General features: G+C 45.3%; 1 protein-coding gene across 1 annotated transcript in view; it reads right to left on the bottom strand.

The window, feature by feature from the left end:
- AMOTL1 (angiomotin like 1) overlaps positions 1-25,805 on the bottom strand; it is a 62,793-nt gene that overhangs the window by 3,469 nt on the left and 33,519 nt on the right. Inside the window, exons 5-11 of the mRNA XM_062514390.1 lie at positions 23,036-23,312; positions 19,122-19,266; positions 17,962-18,051; positions 11,162-11,307; positions 5,141-5,290; positions 1,436-1,626; positions 23-148 (exon numbers count right to left, since the gene is read on the bottom strand). Of these exons, the coding sequence (XP_062370374.1) occupies positions 23-148; positions 1,436-1,626; positions 5,141-5,290; positions 11,162-11,307; positions 17,962-18,051; positions 19,122-19,266; positions 23,036-23,312 (1,125 nt within the window). The remainder of the gene's footprint in view (positions 1-22; positions 149-1,435; positions 1,627-5,140; positions 5,291-11,161; positions 11,308-17,961; positions 18,052-19,121; positions 19,267-23,035; positions 23,313-25,805) is intronic.

The following is a 25,805-nucleotide window of genomic DNA, read 5'->3' as shown; positions in this document are numbered from 1 at the left end:
GGAATGGCACAGCATCCCTTACGTGTACTCCATGTCCTGGCAGCGGCGGTTGGCTTGCACGATCTCCTCCTCCTCCTGCCAGCCCCGCACCTCCAGCGCCGTCTCGCCGTAGCTGCCATTGTGTGAGTGGCTTGGGGCTGAGGCATCCCTGGAAAAGAGGTTCACCACAGTGAGTCAGGTTCCTGAAACTGTGAGGGTGGCTTTTGCAAGTGAGACTGAAACTTGCAAAGAAAACCCCAAACCCATGTTCAAAGAGCAAGCCGGCGACGGTTGTCTGTCAACCTGTCCGCCCCTGGGCATCCTGTTACAGGCTACTCTTGGCTTGGGCTGGGTCATTAATTCCATTAATTTAACTGGGTTAAAGGAACAGAGAGCATGCTGGTGAATCATGGGTGAACCACACAGGGCTAACAGCCACCCAGAAGGATAGGGTCAGACATCAGAGGGACTCACCAGACCCCAAGTCAACAAGAACCATGTACCAGTAACAAAGCTCTACACCTTGGAATTTGAAAAACAGCACAGGAATTTCTGTCTAGATTGGAGTGCGAAAGGAAAGTCCATCTTGAGTCACACACTAAACACGTCTCAAAGGGAAAACTCTTTTTAGGATGTTTTCTGGGGATTTAGTTCCTAAGAAACCGGGGCAAGAAGTTAACTATCCCATATTCCTGATCACTGGGAAGTGTCACTGCCTTTTGTGCTTTTGGCCACCACACTTTGACACATACAAACTGGAGACATATTACCCAGACATACGCAATGGGAATGGGAAAGGGTTTACACTAGGGCATGTCAGGAATGGCTGAGGGGAGGAAGCTAGTTCAGACAAGGGAAAATACAACAGGGAATATCTGTCTTTCGATATTTACAAGGCTGTTTGAACATCAACAGTGGTCTGTTGTTCATCCCGTACACATGGGAAGGACAAGAATCGATGGAGGTAATTTGCAGTGAAGAAATTCAGCTTAGTTATCAGGAAAAACATTTTAGTTTGAAGATCAATGAAGTGGTGAAAAAGGGTATTTAGGAAATTTCCCTTATTATAGGTTTTTAAAACTAGGTTAAACAACCTTGTTGCAGGCCATGGGATGGGTGCAGCCGTATACCAAGTCCCTGCTCACTCTGTTGGGGTACGGGGAGGAGCTGCCTTAACTGTGCTATGTAATTTGGCACCTCGAGACTGCCAGAGGCCATTGTTTCAATCTCATGCCTAGATTTGATGGACCTTTTGGACCCGGTCAGAAGGATGAATCCTGTCTCAACCATTCTATTTTATTGACATGTCACCCCAGAGAAGTGCATTAACTCTGGCAGTGAGACTCAGCAGGGAAAGTCAAGCAACATCCAGCCTTAAGAAAACACCCATTCTGTATCATTTTGCCATACTTCCCCTGGTGAACAGAGCTGCCTGCTTGCAACAAGGTCATCTTACCTCTCCGTTGCAGCTGTGGCTGCAGCATTCATGGCAAAATGCCGGATCGTACTCTCCTCCAGATACTTCTGTTCCCACTTGGTCATGTCAGCTTCCAAGGCCAGGATCCTCTCCTCCTTCTCCCGCACCAGCTCCATGAGGGCTGGGGCATTATGCTCTGGAAGGTTGCTTGCTTGGTAGGTGCCCTGTCTCTGCCAGTGGAAACAGTGACAGATATTCATGCCCTGCTGAACATGGCACGCTGACCCTTTTTTCTTCAGTTTTCTGGCACATACAAACACATCCCCATGTCTTTTGACAGGGGCAGGTGGAAATCTCAGGCTAAACCTCTTAGCTTGCAGGAGAACAGGCGAGTTGACCATATATGCAAGTCTAGCCCATGCTTCCCCAGACCATGATGACAGAAGCAAGGATTTAGCTGCTACCCTGGATGTGCAGAGATTTCCTGGGATACCCCAAGCCAGGGGAAAAAGTAGGAAAAAAGGTTGGTAGGAAAAGAAGTAACGAAGCTTTAAAAGCTATTCCTGCTGACACTTCATACCCATGGCTGGGCAGTGCTTCGTATGGACAGGCAGTCATTACTAGAGGGTTTATAAACTAAAGCTGAAAAAAAGCACCTTGTGACCTAGTTACATGTACCCTGTTTAAAGCAGCACATGGGAAAATATCCCAGCCATGCATTTAAGCTTGTCCCTTCTGGCACATTAGTTTTCTTGTGCCCTCAGGGGAGGTTTTCTGCGGTGTAACAGCTAACTTTCTAACCAGAGGGGCAGAAGCTCCCCAAACACCTGTGAGATGGCTCCCAGGGGATGCTGACAAGCTGCAATGGGTGTGTAACTCCTTCTATCTATGCTGCAAGAAAAAACAAACAAACAAACAAGCAAACAAACAAAAACCCTGCCTGCTTGTTCAAGTGGGATTTATTCCACCCAGTTACAGCACTTAATTAAGTCACCTAAACATGGATAGCTACCCTGAGCTCCTCTCACTGCTGATAGAGAGCAGAGGCAGACAGATCCAGTTCTTGGCTCAGCAGAGCGATGAGTACACACTGAGGGGAGAGGCATGAAGCTCTGGGAGAGCTCAGAAGAAATAAATTAATTTTGAAATAAAAAATGCAAGAGATTTGTTACACTCCATGGCGAACAGTATTGTGCTAAAGTGGAAACCATGTCTCAGGAGCACTGGCTTCTCATTCATGCTGCACCTTGAATTTCCACTAGCAAAGCTTTACCATTGAACGTAGATACCAGGGAAGGGCTGCAGCTTTTGCCTCAGGTGCAGTAACGTGTTTGGAAGATGCTTTCTGGAAATGCAGTATGGAGTGGCCCTTGGAAACAACGGCTGTGACTCTGCTCCTGCAAAAATGCTGTCAAACCTCTGTCAGGAGCGTAGTATTTTGGAAGTGTGGTCCTGATCTACAAATGGTATCTTGGGACATCACAGTTCTTGTCATGTTCTGAGTCAAAACATCTGCCAGCCATGCACACTGAGCCTGCAGTGCTGACTGTTTGTTTATTGGTCCCAATTCATGCGTCAGTGATAAGGAAGGTTTGCCATTTGGACTCAGCTACCAGTCAGCCAGGGACAGAAGAGATTCTGGCTCACTGTCTCCTTGTGGGCTGGGTCCCTTCTGCTGACTCTGGTAAAAATGAGAAAAGAAAATCTTTTTTTTCTCTGCAATGAGAAAACGTTTCTGTAGCTGTAACTTTGATTACTCAGAGAAGACAGCTCTAAAGCAAAAAGCTGGGGTATTTTTTTTGCCATGTGATTCCCTGCAGCATTGTAGCTCATAAACAGTATAGATAGCAATAGTAAAAATACCCCAAAGTTTCCTCTCAAAGCTGATGGGTGAGACAAGAAGTTAAGAGTATTTATCCTCTTAAAACTTACTAGATGGAATGGGTACAGGCATTTGAAAACCATGACAACCCAAAAAGCCAATTGCTAATTACCCAAAAAAAATTAAAATTAAACAATCTGTAAATTACAGAGGAATTTTCTGCCAAAATGAACAGACATAGCCTGAATTCCCAAGACAAGGATTTCAGCAACAGCTCATCCCTGTTACTTAACATATCAATTTGTCTCTGTATCCCACCCTTTCTTAGTTCTAGTTTTACCTTCACTGGAATTTTAATTGTATTTTTCTCAGATGCTCTTTCCTCAAATGGCATTAGCATGTCATATTCCATGTAATTCCTTTGTTAAACTGGAAGAGAGCTGGCTCAGGGAAGACCTGAGAAGACCTGAACACCAAGCCCAAGGTGGACTGGGCAAGAAAGACCTAAAACACTTCTATGGCAGCAAGAAAGAGTAGAAATTAATGAGAAGGGTCTGCAGGGAGCAGCAGCAGAGTGATACCTTGGGAAGGGTGCTGTGGCACCTGCCCTGCCCTGGGGCTGCCAGAAGGAAGGGGATGCTCTCAGGTCTGGCCACCTCATGATTCTGCAAACCACTGACACTGACCCTAACCGTAGAGCTATTTCCCAATGGCATCCTGTCAGCAGGATCAGCCCCTCTGCTTTCTGGCAGCACAAGCTCTGTGTAACAGCTGCTTTGGTGTCCACTAATGGCTTATAAATAAGGAAAGGTTATAGTAGCAGATGCATGCGATGACAGATACGAGTGAGCCCTTCAAGAGTTCCAAGAGCATCACGCTTTGCTTATGTTGCTGGTTTTTCCCCAAGCTGTAGATTGATACATTTAGCCTATCTAGTCACTCTCCTCCAGGGCCAAAGCCCATGTATTTAGCATTTGGTGCAAGCTGCAGCCTGGAAATTCTCCCTGCAACCTCCTCTATTTTTTCTTTTTTTTTTTTTTTCCCTTATCAAGATGACTTGACTTTGTGACTTAGGGATGAAGGTGCTATAACAAAGGAGTAACTGTGTATAAATTACAAGCATAACAACACTCCTCTAAGGACACACGGCTGCTGAAAAACAAGGGGACACACACAGAAATTCAGATCTACACTCCTAGCCCATTCTGGAATGCACTGATATATAAATAAATTATTGTCTGAGGATGACATCACTTGCCTCCAGATCTGTCACCAGTTGTAGTTTCTGTGAACCATGCACTTCAAGCTTTGCACAGACCAAATATGAGCCTAGGTCTTGCTCCTACCAGATCTCACATCATCCTACTTGGCCTTTTCAATGAAACATCGGCTAAAATTTTTGGGGTGAATTTCACATGCACCGCACCCTTCCTCTTGTCCTTCTCTGTGGAGCTGGTTTTTGCACAATCTGCAAAAACTAGAGAGAAACTTGGAAGGACATTTTCCCCTGTCTGCCCTTGGGCAGGGGATCCAGGACATCTCAGCCCAGCAGCAGGCAAGGCTCAACTGTATCCAGAGCCTGAGAGCAGAACAGCCCCATCCTCTGCTGAAGATCAGGAACAAGTATCATAGAGTGGTTTGGGTTTGGAAGGGTGGTTTGGAAGGGACCTTCAAAGACCATCTAAATCCAGTCCTCCTGTCATGGGCAGGGAAAACTTTACAAGCTCAAAGCCCCATCCAAAATGACCTTGAATACTTCTAATGATCCAAGACCCTATCCAACAGACTGGTTTAGGAGGAAAGCCCAACAACCCAAATCCAAAGGCATGGTTTCACCTGGCAGGGCTGCAAGTGACCATCTCTGTTAAAATCAACACCAAAGGCCTCGTACTGGGGTCCTGCCCATATCACCCTTTCCTCACCTGCTGCATCCTCAGCGAGTCCAGCTCTCGCTCCAGGCGTGTGCGCAGCCGCCGCTCCATCTGCTCCCTCTTCTCACACGCTGCCTGCAGCTGTGTCAGCGCCTGCTGCAGCTTTTCCACCTTCTCCACATAGGCCTGCTTCCTGCGTAGCTGTGGGGTACAGGGGGTCAGCAGTCTGGAGGGCACTGTACCCCACCCTGGACCCCTGTGCACTTGTAGGCACTCACTGGGCTTGAGCATGGCTTTGGTCATTTGCTTCCAAGAGTTTCTCTAGGGAATGGATGGTGTTGCTTTGATGGGCAGAGAATATGCACAGCAGGCATTGCTGGGGCAGAGCTACCCTTTTTGTAAGGAATGCTGCCCCAGATCTTCCACCCACAGGGGATTGCTAACCAGGAAGCCCCCAGGCCACTTCTAAGCAAGAGCTGTAATGTTGGTGGATACTCTTTGGGCAAACACACAGGATGGACCCAGTTAAGAGGACTCCCTGTGGGTTTTATTGACTGCTGACACTCGGCACACCGCCTGCACCCAAATGAAGGGGTTCTTTCTTCACTCCTGTATATTTGCTCAACACAGGTGGAACAAGCAGAGTACCAGTAGACAGAAGCATTCCACCTACTCTATCCTGCTCACAGGCTTGTCCATGCTGATCTGTAGATGGGATGTCCTGGCAGCTAAAGCCAGGCCCTCTTTACATCTATAATGCAACTACTGAAGGGCTAAACATGACACAAGGATTTTGCAATGCAGGGTTTTACAGCCAGAGACTGATCAAGCATCATACCCCGAAAGGGGTATGAATTCCTCTTCTGTCACCCTAAATCCATCCATATCATGGGAAGTGAAATACAGACTTGCTCACAGCAAAAGCATAGCTTGGTCTAAACAAGCCTCCTTAACACCTAGCACCAACAACTGGCAGAGTGACCTCCTTAGCCCTGCTGCAATCTAGGCTAATGCTTACAGCTCCCTGGGCTTTCCCTGAAAATTAATGAGATTATAATCCCCACTAGTCTCTGGCAGCAGCGTGAAGACTGCATTCCTCAGAAGCTCACAACTTGGCAAGACCCACACAGCAGAGGCTTCTTGTTGCATGCGCTATTTTGGTAGTAGGAAGGTGTTTGTGTCACCTCCACCCACACCAGCATGGATAGAGAGGGTTAGGGAGCTCCCCCAGGGTCTCTCTTTGGCAGCAGACCTCATCTGCTGTCCCATGTCCTGCCAAATGCTGCAGGGTCCTGTACCACAACAGCTACAACTTGGCTTAGGAGTAGCCCTCTAGGCCCCAGGGCTCACACTCACACACGTCTGGGTGTGTGAGTGAGGCAATGCTCACATTCCCACCACCTTCGAAAACAATTTTGCAGGAGATATGCAACAAGACAGTTCTCACATTCATAAGTTTATAGGGAGATTCTCCAGCCAAGTCTCCAGACTTCTCTATTCTGCATGTAGATTCATAAACAAAAACAACAACAATAACAACAACAAAAAATCACCAATGCATTTAAAACACAAAGTTTACAACCATGTAATTCAAATTAATTTGGGTTGCCAGTGAAGCATGGATCCACAAGGGAGGGGTGACTACAGTCAGAGATATGTAACACTAAGGTCCAACACCTCACAGACACACAGCCTCCAAAAAGCCCAAAACTGGATGGCAAGTGAAGAGGTACCAATCCATCCTCCTGCTGCACAGTAGGATCAACTGCACATAAAACCTGGCACATATCTGTATAAGCTGTTTACAAAATCACCCAGGGGTAGCAATTACATGACCTATCCCTGCAAACTACTTCACAGCTTATTTTCCTTTACTGCCAGAAAACCTTTACCCTAATGCCTAATCTGGCTTTCTCTTATGCAATTTAAGCAAATTACTTCTTGTTCTGTTTCCAAACTGTGATCTACTAGAGCAAGAAGCATTTAATTAAACAATTCACTTCCTCACTAGATCAGCAAACTTGCCAGAACACACTGCCTTTGTCCTGGAGATTAGGAAAATAAAGATGAAGAAGAGCTAAGGCTAAAAGGGGATCATCCAAACAAATAAATCTGAGTAAAGGTGAGCGGGTCTTGGAAAAATATCCATGCTAGAAATGTAATTCCAATTTGAACAATTGAATTCTATAGATATGAGATCTGAATGGAAGACTGTAAGAGATGGAAAATCCATTATCACTCTAAGTAGATTGTTTCAGTGCTAATTACTCTTAACTCTTTATTTTCAGCCTGATTTTCTCAGCTTCAGCCTCCAAACACTGCATGTCATTATCTCCTCATGTTAAATATCAATGTTTAATCTCTCTGACAGCAATCCCTTCTTCCTCCACCCCTGGATGGATGAAGGGAGAGCACTGGATATTGTCTACTTGGACTTCAGCAAGGCTTTTGATACTGTCTCTTACAACAGCCTCATGGGTAAACTCAGGAATTGTGTATGAGTGGACAGGGAGGAGGATTGATAATTGGCTGAACAGCAGCTCTCAGAGCGTGGCACAGGGTCTGTTGGAGGCTTGTCACTAGTGGTGTCCCCCAGGGTTCAATACTGGGCCCAGCATTGTTAAACCTATTAATCAATTACTTGGGTGAAGGGGCAGATGCCTCTTCAGCAAGTTCCCTGCAGACACAAAGCTGGGAGGAGTTGCTGATACCTCATGGGGCTGTGCAGCCCTCCTGAAGGACCTTGACAGGCTGGAGAGATGGGCAGAGAGGAACCATCTGAAATTCAACAGCGGCAAACGCAGAGCCCTGCACCTGGGGAGAAATAACCCCATACTCCAGTACAGGGTGGGGGCTGACCTGCTGGAAAGCAGCTCTGCAGAGAAGGACCTGGGGGTTCTTTACTCTGTGGGCAACTGAGCACTAGGAATAGATTGACCAGAGAGATTGTGGAGTCTCCCTCACTTTAGATAATCAAGAACCATCTGTACACAATCCTGTGCCATGTGCTGTAGGATGACCCTGCTTGAGCAGGGAGGTTGGCCCAGATGACCCACTGTGGTCCCTTCTAATCTTACCCATTCTGTGATCCATGTTCATGTGCACAGACTGAAGCTCAGACAACTTTTCACTTTAATTCTTCCCAGCAAAGAACAGCTTCTGGACCCCAAACAAATTGTACAGCTCCTTTCTGAGCCGTCTCCAGTTATTTAGTTTTCTACTCAAAGCATGGAACAGACACATGATTCCAGCAGCAGTATGCTAAATGACATGTGGTGATAATACCACCTACACATTTTAAATTAAATCCTTCTACTAGCAGGCACTCAGGATAATGCAGATTTGCATAGAACAGTATCTTATGTTAATTCAACCTAGTAGCTACTGCTTGTTTCTCAAGGCTTGATTTAAAATGCTGCTAATTACATGCTGTTGGTAGAAGAAATCTGGGCAGATTTACAGAGAAGTGCATGAGCTAGAGCTCTGTTAACAATAATAACAGTCATTTTGATTTGACTGAATTTGTGTTTCCCTCAACGTATTCCAAGTTATAGTAAAAATGCCTGGTTTAAAATGGATGTTTAACACTGCAACATATCTTCTGCCTGTGTCTAATTAAGATCCAGAATCACTGGAGACTGTTGAAAAGATGCTCTGATTCAGCCATGAAACAGGACAAAAGGGAAACTGAGTGCTGGAGCTCGGGCACATGCTGGCAGCCTCAGGTTAACTGCACTTCACCCCAGCTGCATGACACTGCCTTGAACCATTAAAACACAGCAGCTAGGCTAAAATTCATTTGAACTGCCCCTAGAATGAAAAAAGAAATTAAAAGATAGATACTAGATCAACATGGGTTTGTCAGGCTGAGGACTCTGATATACTCTGGCAAATACCATGGCATCAGTTTCATATATGTCACCTCTGATATCTACCATGCCCAAGGCAGGAGATTACCACCTCTGTAACAACTACAGTGCCCCAGGCAGGAATTTACCACCTCCATAACACTTACCATACCCTGGGCAGGTTAGGAGCTCCCTAGAGGGGAACATCTAACTTCTCCTCAGCTCTACCTGTCCACCATCCAGGATCCAGCAGAAGTACATTTCTGTTGGATGACTGGACTAAAACCTGACTACTGCCAAGCTCTTAGACCCCTAAGGCTCCAAACATATTTACTACAATACAGCAGACACAAGGTAGGCTCTTGAACCACCTGCCTGGAAATCACTGTATATGCCTCTGCCTTCACTAGTCTTTACTCAGCAAGTCAATGCTATCTGCCAATACCACACTGACAGTCTGTGGACCAGACACAAGCAAAACACTATTTCGTCCCATCCCCTGCATGATGCCATGAGTGCAAAAACAGGCATTGCCACCTATAACATTCCTTTATTCAGCCCTTTGTAATGAAATGCAAATATGAAACCTCAGGTTGCCTCTCAGCCAAGGAGAGTCAAGTGAATTATGTACAATTAAAGATATCCTGGCTCCTGCAGCTAGCCCAAAGGGACTGCCCCAAATACACCCAGATAGTGAACAGGCTTTAGTCTAACTAACAAAGGAGCAGCTAAACTTAATGTGATCCTCTTCTTGCTGCTGAGTGCACCCATCTGAGGAAATGGTGTTTGTAAAACATTTCTAAACAGGGAGTCACAATGGGCCAGTGGTCAGGTACAAACCAGCAATGCCTTCAACACCCACATATAGAACGTTAAATCTTCCAGACTCTAGGTAACCACTGGTTAGCCTAACAGGGAGTCTGTCATTGTCATTTTAATGTCAATTATAAACATTCAAAAATCGCAGAGGTCAATTCTCCCTTAATCTTTCCAAGACAATGAAGGGCACTTAAGTTATTTGCAGGCATTTGGGAAAGGTTTTCTCTGCTCCCCACAAGCTCCCTTGCATCCCCTGCTCCCCTGGCCAGCCCTGGAGATGGCACAGGTGGAAAATGAGGCTCTGAAGGGGAACAGAGCTGCCCAAGATCATGCCAACAGTCTGCGCCAGAGCCTGAACCTCTACCAAATCTGCTAGGGCAGAGGTTCATCAAGGGCCTTCCTGTTGCCAATGATGTGGCCACTTAGGTAGTAAAGACCATGTTCCTTTCACTTCCCCCATAAAACATTCTTCCTCTCTTGGTCCCAGGGACAGAGATTTTAGGGGTCTAAAAAGGACAAAAAGGCCTGTTTTGACAGTTTTGCTCGATCTGCTAGAATGCATAGACTTTCGAATAGTCATTAGATCCACACCACCTGATTTGAAGGTCCTTAAGGAATACAATAAATTGAGACTTTCTTCACCAGTAATGGAGAATTGATAATGTCACTCTTATTTACAGTTAAAACTGAGCATTATTTCCACTTTGAATTTGTCTAGCTTCAGCTTCCAAGTACTAGGTATTGCTCTGTCTGTCAGTTTAAAGATCCACCCCAGTGCCTGGGATTTCTCTTCCTATCTGAACACCTATTTTCACTATCAGGCTTGTATGATTACTGCTTAAAGATCCCCTGGGAGTTTTGCACTTCTTGGACCTCACAGTATGATAGGTTCTCTTCAGCTCTCAAATGAAACCTGTAGCTCTAAATCCTGGTCAGCCAGTCTGCTTCCAGCCAGACTGGCCAGATATTTTAAGATGTGAAATCACCAAGCCTGCACTGCTGTGTTGCTGTATGCATCTCAAAAGCTTCCTGGTATTCTTTGGTGAGAAATGGGATACACTAACACCACATGTCTCTATCACAGTCCTAAGCTAGTGAGTAGTCAGCTTTTTATTCAACTTTTCTGTTAAATCCTACCATTACCTCAGCCACCAGCTAGTCGAATTTGATCTTGTTCCTGGTTATACATTGAAGACTTTGCTCCAGACACATCTGTGGTCTCCTTTGCTTGCTTGGTTGGCTCCATATTGTGCAACTACACATTTTCTCTATAAAAGGACAAGTGCAAGGGAAACAGGAAGACCTAGCACCCTGTGCGTAGAAGAGAATCAGGACTTGGATGGAGAAAGGTTTAACCATTAGCCATGTCTACCCTCAGTTCACAGAAATACTGTCCATGCCTCACCTCCTCTTCCAGCTTTATAACCTTGGCTTGTGCATTGTTTAGGGCCTGGTCAAGGATTTCGATGTGCCTCCGCTGGTCCTCATTGGCTGAACGCACAGCTGCCAGCTCCATCTCCAACTTTTCCTTCTCCTTCAAGTGCTCTTTGTCTGAAAGAAAGACAAGAACAAGAGCCACTCCATGAGGACAGCTCACAGGCCCCAGGCCACAGACCAGAGGTAAGCTGTCACCTCCCTAGAAAAACAAAAATCATGAAAAGCAGCAGCGAGTAGGGCCTTTACAACACAGTGCTGAGACAGAGCAGGTAAGGAGCTTCTACTGCCAGGACTCAGCCCCTCAGTGCCCAGCCTTACATCAGCAGCAGAGACAAGGGGCAGCTTGGGCTGCATCTGCACCAGCAGAGCTTGTGGCCTCCAGCACTGCCTCACAGCTTTCCATTTGGCCAAAGCTAGCACATCCCCCAGCAGAATTTTGGTTTGCACCAATTACCCTTTTTTTTACACAATACCCTATATCAAGAACTTATAGCTGCCAGCTTCAATGCTGCTGTCTTCTGTAATGGTCCAAGAAAGCTCAGCCCCATGGATGTGGGCTGCGCTGCGCCTCGTGCTTTTTATTTGCAAGGATGGTGATCGTGACACACAGAAAACATGAAGAAGCCAAATAGTGAGCACAGATCTGGGCTGGACAGACTGAAAATGGAAAGAGGGGAAAATGGTAATGAAGAATACGACAGGAGGCCTCTGTACACACTTCCTCTGACCATGCAGAGAAAAGGGAGGCTGTGGGAGCCATTTTCGGCCTACGGGGGCCCTGAGTGACCTTCTAGACCTGCAGGACTTAAGGACTCAGTGACCAGTGCCACCCTTCTGTTAAGCATCACAAGCGAGACTAAAACACGTAGATAACCTCTGTGCTGAAAAATCCTCCCTTTTGTGGGCAAGATTTAAAACAGCATTAAAAAAATAAACAGCATTAAAAAAATAAACATCTGGCTAAATTCAGTCAGCTCTGCTCACATCTTTTGTCTTCAGCAACAAATTGCAGGCCCACCATTGACTTTGCTGGCAAGCTGCCTGGGAAAATGCTTGTCTCCATCTGCTTCTGCCCTGACAGTGCTGAGAAGCCTTTTCTGGGAACATGAGTATCACAGGCCAATCACTGGATCCCTGATGTTAGAACACAAACCGTTAATGACTTGAGTAAGTAGGGGCAGTGACATCTGAAATTTCAAAATCTGGCCTTTGTTCTGAATGACAACAGAAATAGATACTTGGAAATCCTCCAGGAAAGAAAATTTCCTCCAAAAATTTATTTTACATCAATTAAATGTTGCTTTGATTTTTGATTTTTAAAACATAGCATTACATAATTTGTTATTTTTTAACTGAAGTGAAAAGTTACTTCAGAAACATTGAAACATGGGAAATCTGCCCCAAATATCCAGCCCATGTCACCCAAATGTGACCACTCAAGCTGGAAGCCCAACAATCTACCTTCCCCCAAGCAAGGTCAGAAAATTTCACGCAGTCAAAGCCATTCCATTTCAGACCTGAACTACCCCTAGCAAGGCAACATTCTTCCTTAATGTCAGGTGGGATGAGAACAGGTTTAATTCATGCACCATCAGCAGGTGCCTGCAATGAGGTGAGATGTACACAAGCTGAGCCACATGAAACAATGCAAAAGTGGACGAGGTGAGTTCAAACCCACCCAGCTGTCTTCTCATTTATCCTAAAAGGAGGAACTCAGCACCTCATAAAAATTCCTGTCAGCAATACCATCGTGCTGGTCACTGCAAAGCCCACAAGCAAAGCCAGTGAATGCTGTGGACACTGCACCACTAACTGCCACTATGAGACATCTTGGCACAATGGTGGCCTTCTTCTTCCCTTGTTGGCAAGGGATTTTGTATTAGACATGCAGACCTCTTCCTTCAGTGTAAAAATATTCACTTCAATCAGATTAGCCAGAAGGAACAGTAATATCAATTGTAGAAAAGTGTAAATCTGGGCAAATTATCAGGGAGCTAATGTCATTAGAGAGTAAGGAAGCTGGAAGATGAATGCTATTTCAGCCCTGCACTCCAGCATCTCACACTGGGACCACACGTGCTCTGCTCTGGATTTGAAACCCATGTTTCATGTTACACATGGGGATAATACATAGCAAAACAGGACTTGGGATCTTCATCTCCAACTTCCATTCATAGAACTTGAAGTCCTCAGCCTACCCTGTTGTATTGTGCTTTCTATCCCACCAGAAGAGGACCAATTATACACAAACACACAAAATAATCACCACTAGAAAGCTGGCAAGAAAAATTCCCTGAAAGAAAAAATTCCCCAGCTCTTAACACTTCTCCACATCAGCTTCATCCTGTAAAATCCTTGAGGTAATTTTATAAGTACTTGCATTAATTTTTAGTGAAGAAGGACTTAATTGAACACACCCTAAACAAGGTATCCTTAAAGTCTAAAAACACTGCTTTATTGCACTACATTTGCATAAACCTTTTTAACTAAAGTACTAAAATTAAGAATTTAATTATTAATAATTAAGAATTATTTCTGTGTTCTGTCATGCCCCATTACAGAACAGTTCCCAAAAGGCTGCACTGCTGCAGCTCACAATTGTAATCTCATAGCTTTCTACACACTGCCTCTGACTGTTGTACCTCCACACACTGTGGATATTACACCTGTACTCTGGCTGGGTAGAAGAAAGGGGATAAAGCAAGGAGACTGTTTCAGCACTTCTCAGACAGGCTGACTTTCCAGGTTGGGCAAGTACATCAAAAGTAGAAAGTCTTGAATCTGCTTTGAAATGGAAACTTCAGACAAAAAAACACAGGCATGAGATGACACAAATTTAGTGTAACTCAGATGTGACACCCACCTTAGCACACATTACATCCAAGTATCAACTTATTTGACCGATTTAATGATCATCTCAGTACATCCCAAGCTGATTTTTGCCTTGCTCTGATGTTGCACAGTGGCAACATAGACTTATTTTAAAGACGGTCCTTGCTACTACAAAATGACCACTGCTGGCAGAAGAAAATATATCAAATTACAGCAGCCAGAGACTAATTTGGCTGCAGGAGATTTCCTGCAAACAAGAGCGGCTCCCATACCACATCCCTTGCAGCACTTCCAGTAATTTCTCTTATGCAAGTTTTCATTTCCCAATGGTGGCTCTTCACTCACAGCTGTTAATTCCACAGATGCTTTCCAGCAACCATGCCTTTCCTCAGTGAAACCTGAGGGACTTCTTTAACCTCCTGTCAGTCTTGCAGCTCCTGACTGGCAAGTGTGTGGAGGAACTCTGCCACCCACCATCCCTGGTCACAGGTGTACACCACAACAGCAGCTGCCAGTCACTCTTGGACCAGCTGATGTACCAGGATGGGGCACAGGAGTCACCTCTTCTGCTCACCTAGATTGAGCTCTGTCCCAGCCAGCTCCAGTGGCTGAACCTTCCCAAACAGCCATAGCTGAGACAGGGGATCAAGAGCAGGATGGGTCCTCATGCTCTTGACAGTCTCCCCAGACTGACTGTCAGAAGGAATCTGAAATGAGGACAGGATGTTGTTGTCTGCTCCAAAGACCTTTCAGCAGCTGGTATCCACCCCATAATAATAAGCAAAATAAATGAATCAGTATTTACACCAAGAAGCCAAAGAGGAGAGGGTTTTCCACAGCTTTACTAAATTCTCTGCACATTAAATAGGGCCAGGTTGCCAGGCTCAGACACTGAGGTTTCCCTCCAGAGGAGCAGCAGAGCTACTGTCCATCTGTCCAAACCTCACTCAGTCCTCTGCAGCTGTGGTTTGATGCTGACAAAGCTGGGCCAAGGAAGGCCTGGAGCAGCAATGCAGATTATTTCCTGATTATTTCCAGTCTGGAAATGGGAACATTTCTTTGCCTGGGATATCTGGGACAGAGATACAGACACAAGTTCATGGCATATGAACTGAACACTCCCACAAAGCGTAAGACTCTATCAACACTCTGCTAAAACTGTCCTTGCATCCCCACTAACAGATGCAGAGCCATGTGGATGGGCACAGGCCTCAATCTGTCTCAGACACCTGAAAAAACAGTGCTCCCACAGTTCAAAAATCCCCACAAAAAACACACAAAATTCTCACACTCCACCAAAACATATTTTTTCCCAAGATATGACATTGTAAGCTTCCTCTCAGCCCTATAGCCTTGAAACCATCCTCAGTCTTCCTGCCTCTTCCTTTCCACAGCATCTCTTAACCTCCTCCTGTCTTTTCTCTTGCCTGTATGGGCCCATATGCCTTCATCATTCACTGCTTCATGGCTTTCCTTAAAAAAGTCCTTTTCCCTGACAAAACATCACATAATTATCTTGAAACTAATATGGTATATTTTCCAGCCCCTGACAGAGCAGTAGCATTTCTCTTAGGCACAAATGCCTAGTACTCAATACTTAGAGGCATGTGGCCTGGCTTTGTCTATTTTTGCAAAGAAAAAGTATTTTTTGTCACCTGCAGTCTCCATCTCAGAGTGCATGCCTGCTCTGCACTGCTGTACTGCTAATGGTAAGCTCTGCGAGCAACTAAGAAATGATCCTTGAACATCCTGCTTGTCAGATTTCTTTTTTCAAGGAGTTTTTCCCATTACTGGAATTTTACCATAGAAAAATTGGTATGCAGTATTACCAACCTTAAGAATATTTTCTTTTTTTCTTCAACTCATCACCAGAGTAGCTTAAAAATGACAACTTTTAGGAAACTGGTGATGTTGGAATCTTCTTATATAACTTGGGTCATGTTTCCCAGCTGTCTTCTACAAACATAGGGACTAGAAATCCGCTTTTGCTTTCCTAATGAAAATTAAGTTTTGCATTTACTAACCTGCATTTACTTAACAACCTGCTACTCTTAGGTAAAAAACAAACCATCACTTTCACAGCAAACTTTTTACTCTTCTTTTAAAAATTATTATTTCAATCTCAGTGTATAAAAAGCAGCTAAAACTTCATTTCCTTCTTCTCAGTTTTCTGCCTGTGCACCACATTAAAAGACATGAGGAAGATACCAACTGTCCTTCCAAGGTCAGCAGTGAGGTACAACAGAACCCCAGTCACAGTCTGACCCTGTGGAAGACTCAGAAACACACAAAAATCAGCGTATAAATGCAGTCAGCAACAGAGGACTTCCAAGCAGAACCTTTTAAGGACTCTGAGAAGGGTGTTTCAGGCAGATACCCTGACATCGAGGTCAGTACTGTGCATGTCCCAGCAGCCCAAAGAACATGACTGAAGAGGACCTGCTTTACATGTGCCCATTTTTCTATTCTTGGAAGCACTCTGCATTGCATTAGTAACATTTAGCTCTCTGGCCTAGCCAGGAGATACTCCAAGCATCCAGACCTTCTTATGTGATAGGATCCAAAAAGCTATATTTGTTTGTAAGCTGTGAATTGATTGCAGCAATATGCTGAGCGCACAGCACAAAGTTCCATTGCTAGATATTTATCAGTAGAAGCACAGAGCATGTTTATGTTCTTACTGGAAAAGAACTCAAATTGAGTCCATCCCAGGGATTTAACTCCTCCTTGTAGCTAATAGCATATAGCAATACTGCCAGGCTGTCTCTACACGAAGAAAGCAGATCCTAGTCTTCAATTTCTACTGAGCAGCTTATGCCATTTGAATTCTTCCCAAGGATGACAAGATTTATACAGCAATGCCATTTCCTTAAGAGATCATCCCATTGGATTTGCAGCAGTATCTACACACCTTTAAGACATTTGCTAATATGGCAAAGCTAACACGTCATGGAAAAGATCCCAGGATTCTTTTCTAGTTTGTGCACAGATGTACCAAACAATCAGCTGTGCTGGCATCACTGCTGCTGGTGGGAGCCAGGAGAAGGCTCTCCAGGATTTGGAGGAGCTGCTGGACATTACAGGGCTGGTGGTGAGGCATGTTGAATAGTACCAAACTCTGCAATGCTAATGGAGGTGGATGGTTCTCCACTGCAGTCGCAGCTCATCTTCCAAGGAAGCTCTTGGTGCAATAAAACAGAAAGATGAGCTGTACACAGCAATAAGCTGCTCTGGGATTTAAGCTCACAAGATACTGTACAGCTTCCAGGTGGCCAAGCCCCTCTGGAAGCATGCTGAAGATGCTTAGGATACATAAGAAGCCACACACTGCCACAAAACATCCAGCTGCTCAGGTTGGATGGTCACACATACATCAGTGCATGGCAAGGAAATCAGCAGCACTATGGCCAGTCAGCATGGGAGCCTACAATGTATTGGGAATGGATGTTTCCATAGCAATATAAGCTGTAAAATCTTTGTCACTTCAGTCCTTTGTAAGTAGCATGGTTGAGTTCTGCTCTTTCTACTGTTAGTCAAACCACTGCACTGACAACTAGTCAGCAGACTTCACTCTGGGCTTTTCCCAGCCAAGAGAAGAATCTGGCTTCTCTAAAAAGCATGTATCCCTAGAGATCATCTCTGCAAGCAACACTTCACAATTTCAGATAAATATTTATCAAAAATAAGCTAAGTTGTGTTACCATAAACTCCCACTGCTTGGTTCTGGTGCTCAGAGAGAAATAACTCTACCCTAAACAATCCAGTCTGCAGCTTAAACAAGAGTATGTGATGAATTAGCTGAGTAAAACCAAGCCACAAGCAGGACAACAATTAAAAGCAAAGTATTCACCTCTATTCCACCATGTATATATGCATACATACATACATATATATATATATATCTGCACCTTCCAAACAGATAAGCACAGTACTCACTCTGAGTGGCATAAAGGCCCTCTGTTCCCTTACCCTCATGCCCATCGAAGTCTCTGCTGGCCAACTGCCTATTGGCTGTCTCCAGTCGTTCTGCAAAAAACAGGAAATACTTCAAGCATAAATATATGTATGTAAAATTGTAGGCCAACCAAGAAAATAAGACGTTTGCCAGCACAGCAGTATAAATAGACTCTCTGAAGGAGGATATTAAAATGGAGGCTGACACATACATAAAAGATGAGACCTTTGACTTCTTCCATGAAGCTGTGTTATTCAGATTCACAGAAACTGGGGAAAAAAAGCCTCTGCCACTCACAGCTGACATGCCAAGGCAATCACCTCTCACACTACTTAAAATGCACAAGGTATCTGCAATCTGAATTATCCAGCTTTGCAAGGGGATGGCTGCTTTCCTGCAGTGAAGAGTTGCCCCATATGCAGCAAGACATCCTGGGGAAAGGCAGTCCCAAGCCCAGTGACACCACTCCTTGAGGATGCCCTGGGAAAGAAGGCATTTTCTGCAGCCAAGGACAGCTTCCCCTGGGAAGGTCCTGCCTTCAGAAACCTCTGCCCCTCAAAAAGACCACATGGCCCAACTTGCACCATTACAAAAATTGTAAGTCAGCTTGCAGAAGGTACCTCACTGCATGAGCAGTGAGTACCAAAGTAACCCCCACCAGGAACCTGGATGGGCAATAGTTACCCAACATATCCTCCATTTCCTTTCTCAAAAGGATGCATCCTCAATTTTAAGTTTCTTAAAAAGAGATACCCTTTGATACTCGCTACTAGTCTGTGAAGACACTGACCTTGGGGATTTATGGGTAACACAGCATTGTTCTACATTACAATTTGCTCTTCAGCTCTTCAGGAGTGGACAGGATACTGTGACTGGTGGCCTTGCTGTCAAATCCATATTTTCAAGTGCTCAACACAAAGGCACCATGTGGAGCTAATTCTTACACTCTGCCAGAAGGGTTTTTTTGCCACCAGGGGATTGACAGCAGATTTGTCTAATGCCAATGAGCAGGGCCTTATTTTTCATGATGTGTTGCTAAATATTGTATGAAGCCACTCCTCTAAAGCCTGCTGCTCTGGAGCTTGTAAGTGAAACACCACACTAACCAAAGGGGAAAAAACCACAAGCAGCTGTAACATACCACGGAGATCCCTGTTGAAGTCATGAAGTCTCCTAATTTCTCCTTCGAGTTTGTTTCTCATTGCTTTGTCCAGGGACTCCCTCTTAGTGGTGGTCTTGACCAAACCCTCATAAGCTTCTGAAATCCTCTGAATCTCAATTTCAAACTGAAAGGAGAGAGAGTTCCTGTTAAAGCCCTGCAGGAATTTGTCCCATCTCAATGTTTGCCCAACACATTCCAATAAGACACAAGGGGTCAGGGCAATGCTCATGTCCAGTGTCATGCCAGTCACCAACTCGGCAATGACAAATCTCCCTGGCAGAGAATGGCACGAAGCCCCAGCAATGCTGGTGGCTCCTGCAGAGGGGACCCCTGTAAACAGCCTGTGGGGCAGCTCACCATGTCACAACACCCCAGGATGCCCCACTGGCAGCTCCAAAAAAAGCTTGAGATGGGCTAGACTTGATGGAACTGCTTGTTCATCTTTGATCTATGACAAGGGGATTGCTTTAATGCCACCAAGAGGAGAAAAAACAAGAAACGGTGTACTTGTGTGGGCTGTATTCTCTCCCAGAGCACGTAGGAGGCAACATATATTATTCAAGAAGTTCCTGATCCAGAACTTATCTCTGAGCTCTGAATGCCACCAAAAGTATTTTAGGCTCAGCTCTGGCCTCATGTATCTTTAAGATAATGTCATATTCAGTGATACACCTTTGGTAAAATCACTGCAGCAGAGATTATCAATGCTGATGTGGGAATCTTTTCCTGCATGCCTGGCCCTTGTGTTTGTGGAGAAAGGCTTGATAACGTGCACAGGCTGGAAAACCAAAAGACATATACAGCCTCCCACATACCTTTCTAAATCTGGTGCTTTTTTGGCCTCTTGAGCCACGGCTGGGACAGATTCATGATTTTTGAAGCCAGGGTGTGAGCTCACCTCCACTTGCTGAAGAGTTAGGTCCCTCTCAGTAAGCTTCAGGAATGATTTTCCAGCTCCAGTACTAGCAGAATGAAGGCTCCAAGGACACTGGAGCTGTCACCCCACTGGGTGCGTAGGAACATGCAGCCAGGTTACAGCAGCCTGGATCTGCACTTCCCACAATGCTGGAGCTACTCTGTCAAGATACAGCCCACAGGCAGGTAGCACCTCCAAACCATGCACCACGGAAAGCCTGGCAGAGCCATGATGGGGAAAACAGATTGCCTTCCTCAATATTTCTGCTTCCAGCTTGTGCTTAAGCAGAAAAGCTGAAACAAGTGAGGAGATTCAGACTGGCCATGAGGAGGTGTTTCTTTACTGAGTGGGTGGTCAAACCCTGGGCAGGTTTTCTAGAGAGGTGTTCAATGCCCCAACCCTGTCAATGCTTTAGAGGGATTTGAACAATCCCCTTAGCAAGATGCTTTAATTTGGTTCACTCTGAATTGTTCAGGGAGTTGGTAAGCCACTGTCTGCAGGAGAAGATGCTTTCTCCAAAGAGCTCCTACCACAGCAAAGCAGATTTGCCAGCACAAAAGTGGGTTTCCACAGCCTAACTGTCTGGCCCGATGCTGCTGGTTACCACGAGGGCTCTGCTTGTCCCTCTTTATGCTGGTATTTCCCAAAACACATCACCTCACAGCCTTCAGCCCTGGAGGCAAAAACTTACTGTAGCAAGTGCTCCATCAGCACTGAACAAAATTAAAGCAGAGCAGAAGAACAGCCATAAATTGTGTTGGTGTTTCTCAACAGCTCTGGGATTTCCTTCTCCTTCTTCCACGGAGGAGAAAAAAGACAATTCAGCCTTTTCTCTGCCTTGTAGCTCCTGAAGCAAACCCACTAAAACAACCCACACATGAGGCATGGGGAAGAGCCAGCCCAGGCTGGCAATTAAACTTCAGCAAGGTAACACCATTCAGAAAAGGGAAAATCACTCAAAAAGCTCAAAATTAAATGCACACAATTCCTCCTCCAACTCTTTTTAGGTAAGAAAACGAGGCAACTCATCAAACAGCACAGGGATTCATCACCACCTTGTACCTCTATACTAAAGTCTGTGCACACACAACTGAGAATGCGACAACCCTCAGAATCTGATCTGTTTGTACAAATGCCTAGGGAGTCCTACAAGTCAGGCTGACTTTCTCTAACATCTCCTATTCTGTAACAAACAAAAGTAATGGAAAGGTGGTCCAACCTAGAAAAAAACTGTTACCCACAAACAAGAAGTACTCCTTCCTGACCTTTCCACTTGCAACAAGAGGGAAGGGTTTTCATATCCAAAGTACGTAATTTAACTAAGTCACATTTTCAGAGGCAATTATTTGTGGGAACCAAGGGAGACCTGCCCTGACCTTGTGTTCAAACACAGCAAAAGCAGCATGGGAGGGATACCATGTGTTAGAGATTTGGTTTCCTGAAGAAAGAATGCACTTGAGTGTGTGTTTCACTTTAATACTCCGCTTACATTCCCCCAAAGTCAATGGGACTCAAGTCCATACTTTATTGACTGAAGTGAGACTTCAGCCCGTGCTTGAATACTTTTCTGTTGGTGTCTGATGCAATAGACTTGCAGGGCATCCAAGATAAAGAGAGAGCCATTTCCAAGTGTGAAAGAAACCAGAATATTTATAGGGCATTACACTTAAATACCTTTAACTGAACAACGCAGCTTTTGTAAAATTAATAGCTGGAATATTTCTTTTTGCCCACAAAGGCCACAGGGAAGTCAGTAATAAAGTTTTTGCAGATTTCTTCACAAATAGCTCATGTTGCTGCCAAAAAATTTTTAAACTAAGTTTAGGAAATTCTGTGAACAAACTCAACTCATCTTGTTGCAGAAAAGGAGGCAAAAAAGACAGCAGCTACAAAACACCTGGTCTTTTTTCTGATCTGTTTGAACAGATTGTCACAGATCTTTCCTAAAGCTGAGGCTGGGACATGGTGTCTCAGAGATGCTTCTTCTTCTGTTAAGGGTGTCTCCAAGAGCACCGTGATCTGCGCAGCATACAAAAAAAGTGAGCTACTATATAGACTCCTAAATTCAGAGAGAAAAGACCTGCAGTCTAAGCTCATTTGTGTATAAGTGGTGGGGAGATATAGATGAAATAGTAGTGCAGGGTCCTAAAAAAGTTATTTGGACTGAGCCCTTGGGACACAAAGCCAGCAGATCTGGGGAGCATCTCTGATTTGCCTTCAGTGAGCCTCAGTTTTAAGCAACTTCTACTTCATTTGATATAACTCTTCACCTTCTGACCCCAGCCAGTGTGCAAGACATCCCCCTTCTCCACTGAAAAAAACTGCATGCTTACAGAAAAGAAAGAGCGTGCAGGACCTTTCAGAAAAATGGGGTTTGAGCAAAATCTTTACCAAATGGTTCTTTCAGATAAGGGGCAGCGCTTTTGGAACCAACATGTTCAAATGAATGCCTGACATCAGATCTTAGAAACTCAAGGAGCAGTAACTGAAAGCCTCTAAGACAACCCAGTTAATCCATTCCCAAACAATGGACAACCCCATTGGTGGCTGTTACACTTCCAAAGACTGTAGAGCACCACGCGAGCTTATTGTGGTGGACAAGACTGCTTGGACAGATGAGAACATGTTCTTCATATGATTCTCACCTGCATCTCTAACCCCTGTGCCGATGATGCAGGACCCCGCTGCACCAGGAACATACTGCCCATGGAGACTTCTAGGGAAAGCACCAGTGAGGCCAGCATGGAAGGATGGAAGAGGAAAATATCCAGTTGCCTGCCCTGTTTCATCCTAAAGGCATTGGAGCCCACAAGGCACAGGATTATCCTTCTGTGAGACCACCATGGAGAGGCAGTGGTTAGAAATGGCCAGTGGTGCATCTCCATTGAAGTGACATAACTATGAAGAACAGCTGCCCAAAGGCAGCAGTACCAAGATGGTTATCCTTGCCAGGCCCCATCCCAATCTCTACACCTACCTTCTGTAGTTTGTCTGCCTTCTCGTAGTACCCCTCCAGCTCCTGCCGCAGCACATGGTTCTCCTCGGAGAGCATCTCTACCATCTGCTGTGCCCGCTCCACGATGGCAAAGGCGTCGGGTGTCAGCTGCTGGCCCGGCAGCGTCGGGGTCTGGGTGGCCGCAGGGGCTGGCAGCGGGGGCAAGGAGCCCGGGAGCAGAGGGCCAGCGGTGGCCTGTGAGGACATGGGGCTGTGCTGCTGGGCTGGCGGCGGCGGGAAGGGAGGCTGGCATTGTCGGCTGTGGGAAAGCACACATGGGCCAAGTGTTAGAGCCACACGCCCTCTAAATGCTTATGGGAGCTTCCACCTAATGGCTGTGTGGTTTGTTAATAGTGTTGTAACTGGACAGTCACAAATCCTAAATACCAACAGTCGCAGCAGAGACTGGGTAAATTGTCTCCTCACCTGCTCTTGACAGTGACGTACACATCTGGTATGAACAGATAAAGGAAGCACTGACTCAAAACCAGCATTTTTGTCTAGGTGTGTAGCTAACACTTCAGCAGCAGCCAGCCCCTCCCTGCCTCCCCTTCCCACAAATGCCATGGCTGAGAAGCATAAGCCTGCAGGCTTGAAGAAAATACAAGGGATGCATTACTCACCCTTCAAACACTGCTCCCTACCCAGAGCATTTAAAATCTAAGCTTTTTTTACGAATAAAAAGTAGATTGGGGTGAAGCAAAGAAAACCTGCACACCCAACAAAGAAGGCAAGCAGCTTCAAAGATTACAGGCAACCTGGGCAGCCAGCACATACTGGCTTGGCCCCACCACTCACCCAAGAAAATTCAAAAGAAATAAACTGTTAGTAAAACTGTATCCTCGCCTTCTGCATTTTGAGTCAGTAGGCACCCTTGGGTCATGGCTTCAAATTTTACAAGATGGAGAACAAAGATGTGGCTTTTTCTTTAACAGGAGCAGAAATTCTCACCTAACCACTTCTCCTTGGTTGTCGTGGCAGAGCAATATTCTAGTGAAATCAGGTAGTGGATCTGCTTGTGAGCTAGGCTTGCTGTCAGCAGGCAGCTCTTTAATACACCTGAATCATAATTTGCCATGGAAGATAATCCAAAAGGATGTCTCAGCAGTGAGGGTAAGCTCACAGCCAGGTGGGATCAGAGTCCCTCACCCTATCCATCTCCATCCCTCCATCCCTTGCACAGGCAGCCCTTGAAGACACAGCTAGGGGAAGCAGCCCCAGGCAAAATCTCAGTGTACAGGCTGAGCCACTCCTCAGCCCCGATGCCAAAGTTCTGAAATTTCTACACTGATATTGTTAAAGGCCACCAGACCACATGGTACCTCAGGGCCCAGTTTGTCTAGAAAATAAGCTGGCTGCTGGACTTCACCTGAGTTTGCAATCAAGCACCTTCTGGGATTTGTATTTTAACGTAACTACAAGCTATTAGGCTTGCTGTTGATTTCATTACCTTTATTTCTGTATCCTACACAGGCACAAGGCATAATGAACAGATGTATTTACCCCACTGGGCCTCAAAGATCCATGAATGCTTTTTCTTAGACAGACAATTTTGTGCTATATAAATACATAGTAATTATGGTTACTGTTGTCTTCAGCACCTACACAGCTTCTCAAAACAGGGTTTTAAAAAGCCTTCAGTGTTGGCCTAATTCTACAGAAAATAACCCACCACTTCCTTCCACTGCAGTAGAACAAAGCTGAAAAGTGAAGGCAATTTTAAAATTCTGCCCTAGAAAATGAACAACACTGCTCTAACAAACTTGTCCCTGCCAAGACACACGATAGCAAAGCAAGCCAACAATTCAGCCTTAATCTTCTGTCCAAACTAGAGTGAAAGCAAATCAGGCTCTGCAGGCCCTCAGACACAGCATACACATAGCCCCACACTCTCATCCCAGCTTTGCCCAATGCATCCATTCTGGCACAGAAAGGTACTGAAATGGAGGAAGCACCAAACAGAAGCATCCTGCTAACCTGGTCAGAAGTAGAGACCAATGTCCCTGGGAAGAAGATCCCTGCAGAGCTTCATTCAGCCAGCATTGAGGAAAACTGTGCTCAGCTCAGTCTGGCCTTTACCTGCCTGGCATAGACATGCTCCAAGGCTATGTCTCTCCTGTAAATTAAACACCCATGGAGGCAGCTCAAGAGCACAGGAGAGGGGCCATTCTCCCTGGGCAGCTTGCAGGGCCAGAAGAGTTTGCTTTCAGTCACAGGCAGAGATGCCAGATGCCTAATAACTAAGGAGCTAAATGTCTACTGAAAGAGGATAAAACTTTCCAAAAGACAGGAAGCCAGGGAGCTGCCATATGTTTTGTGCTTCACAACAAAACACACAGGAATTCATAGAATCACAGAATGGCTTGGATAGGAAGTGATCTTTAAAAACCATCTAGTCCGACCACCCTTCCACAGGCTCAGACACCTCCCGCTAGAGGAGGCTTCTCAGGGCTCCAACCAACCTGGCCTTGAACACTTCCCATGACAGAGCATCCAGAATTCTCTGGGCAACCTGTTGCAGTGCCCCACCACCTTCAGCATAAAAAATTTCTTCCTTGTATCTAATCTAAATCTATTCTCTTCCAGTTCAAAGCTATTTCCTTTGGTCCCATCTCTATAGGCTTGGTGGAACGTCCTGCTCCAGCTTTCTTATAAGCCCCCTTTAAGTATTAGACAGCTGCAAAAAAGATCTCTCTTGGATCCTTCTCTTCTCCAGGCTGAACAACTCCAACTCTCAGTCTCTCTTCATAGA

This window comes from Cinclus cinclus, chromosome 2 (assembly GCF_963662255.1).
Source record: "Cinclus cinclus chromosome 2, bCinCin1.1, whole genome shotgun sequence".
Taxonomy (NCBI): domain Eukaryota; kingdom Metazoa; phylum Chordata; class Aves; order Passeriformes; family Cinclidae; genus Cinclus; species Cinclus cinclus.
Note: the sequence above shows the minus strand (reverse complement) of the source record. Positions and strands in the feature narration are given on the sequence as shown.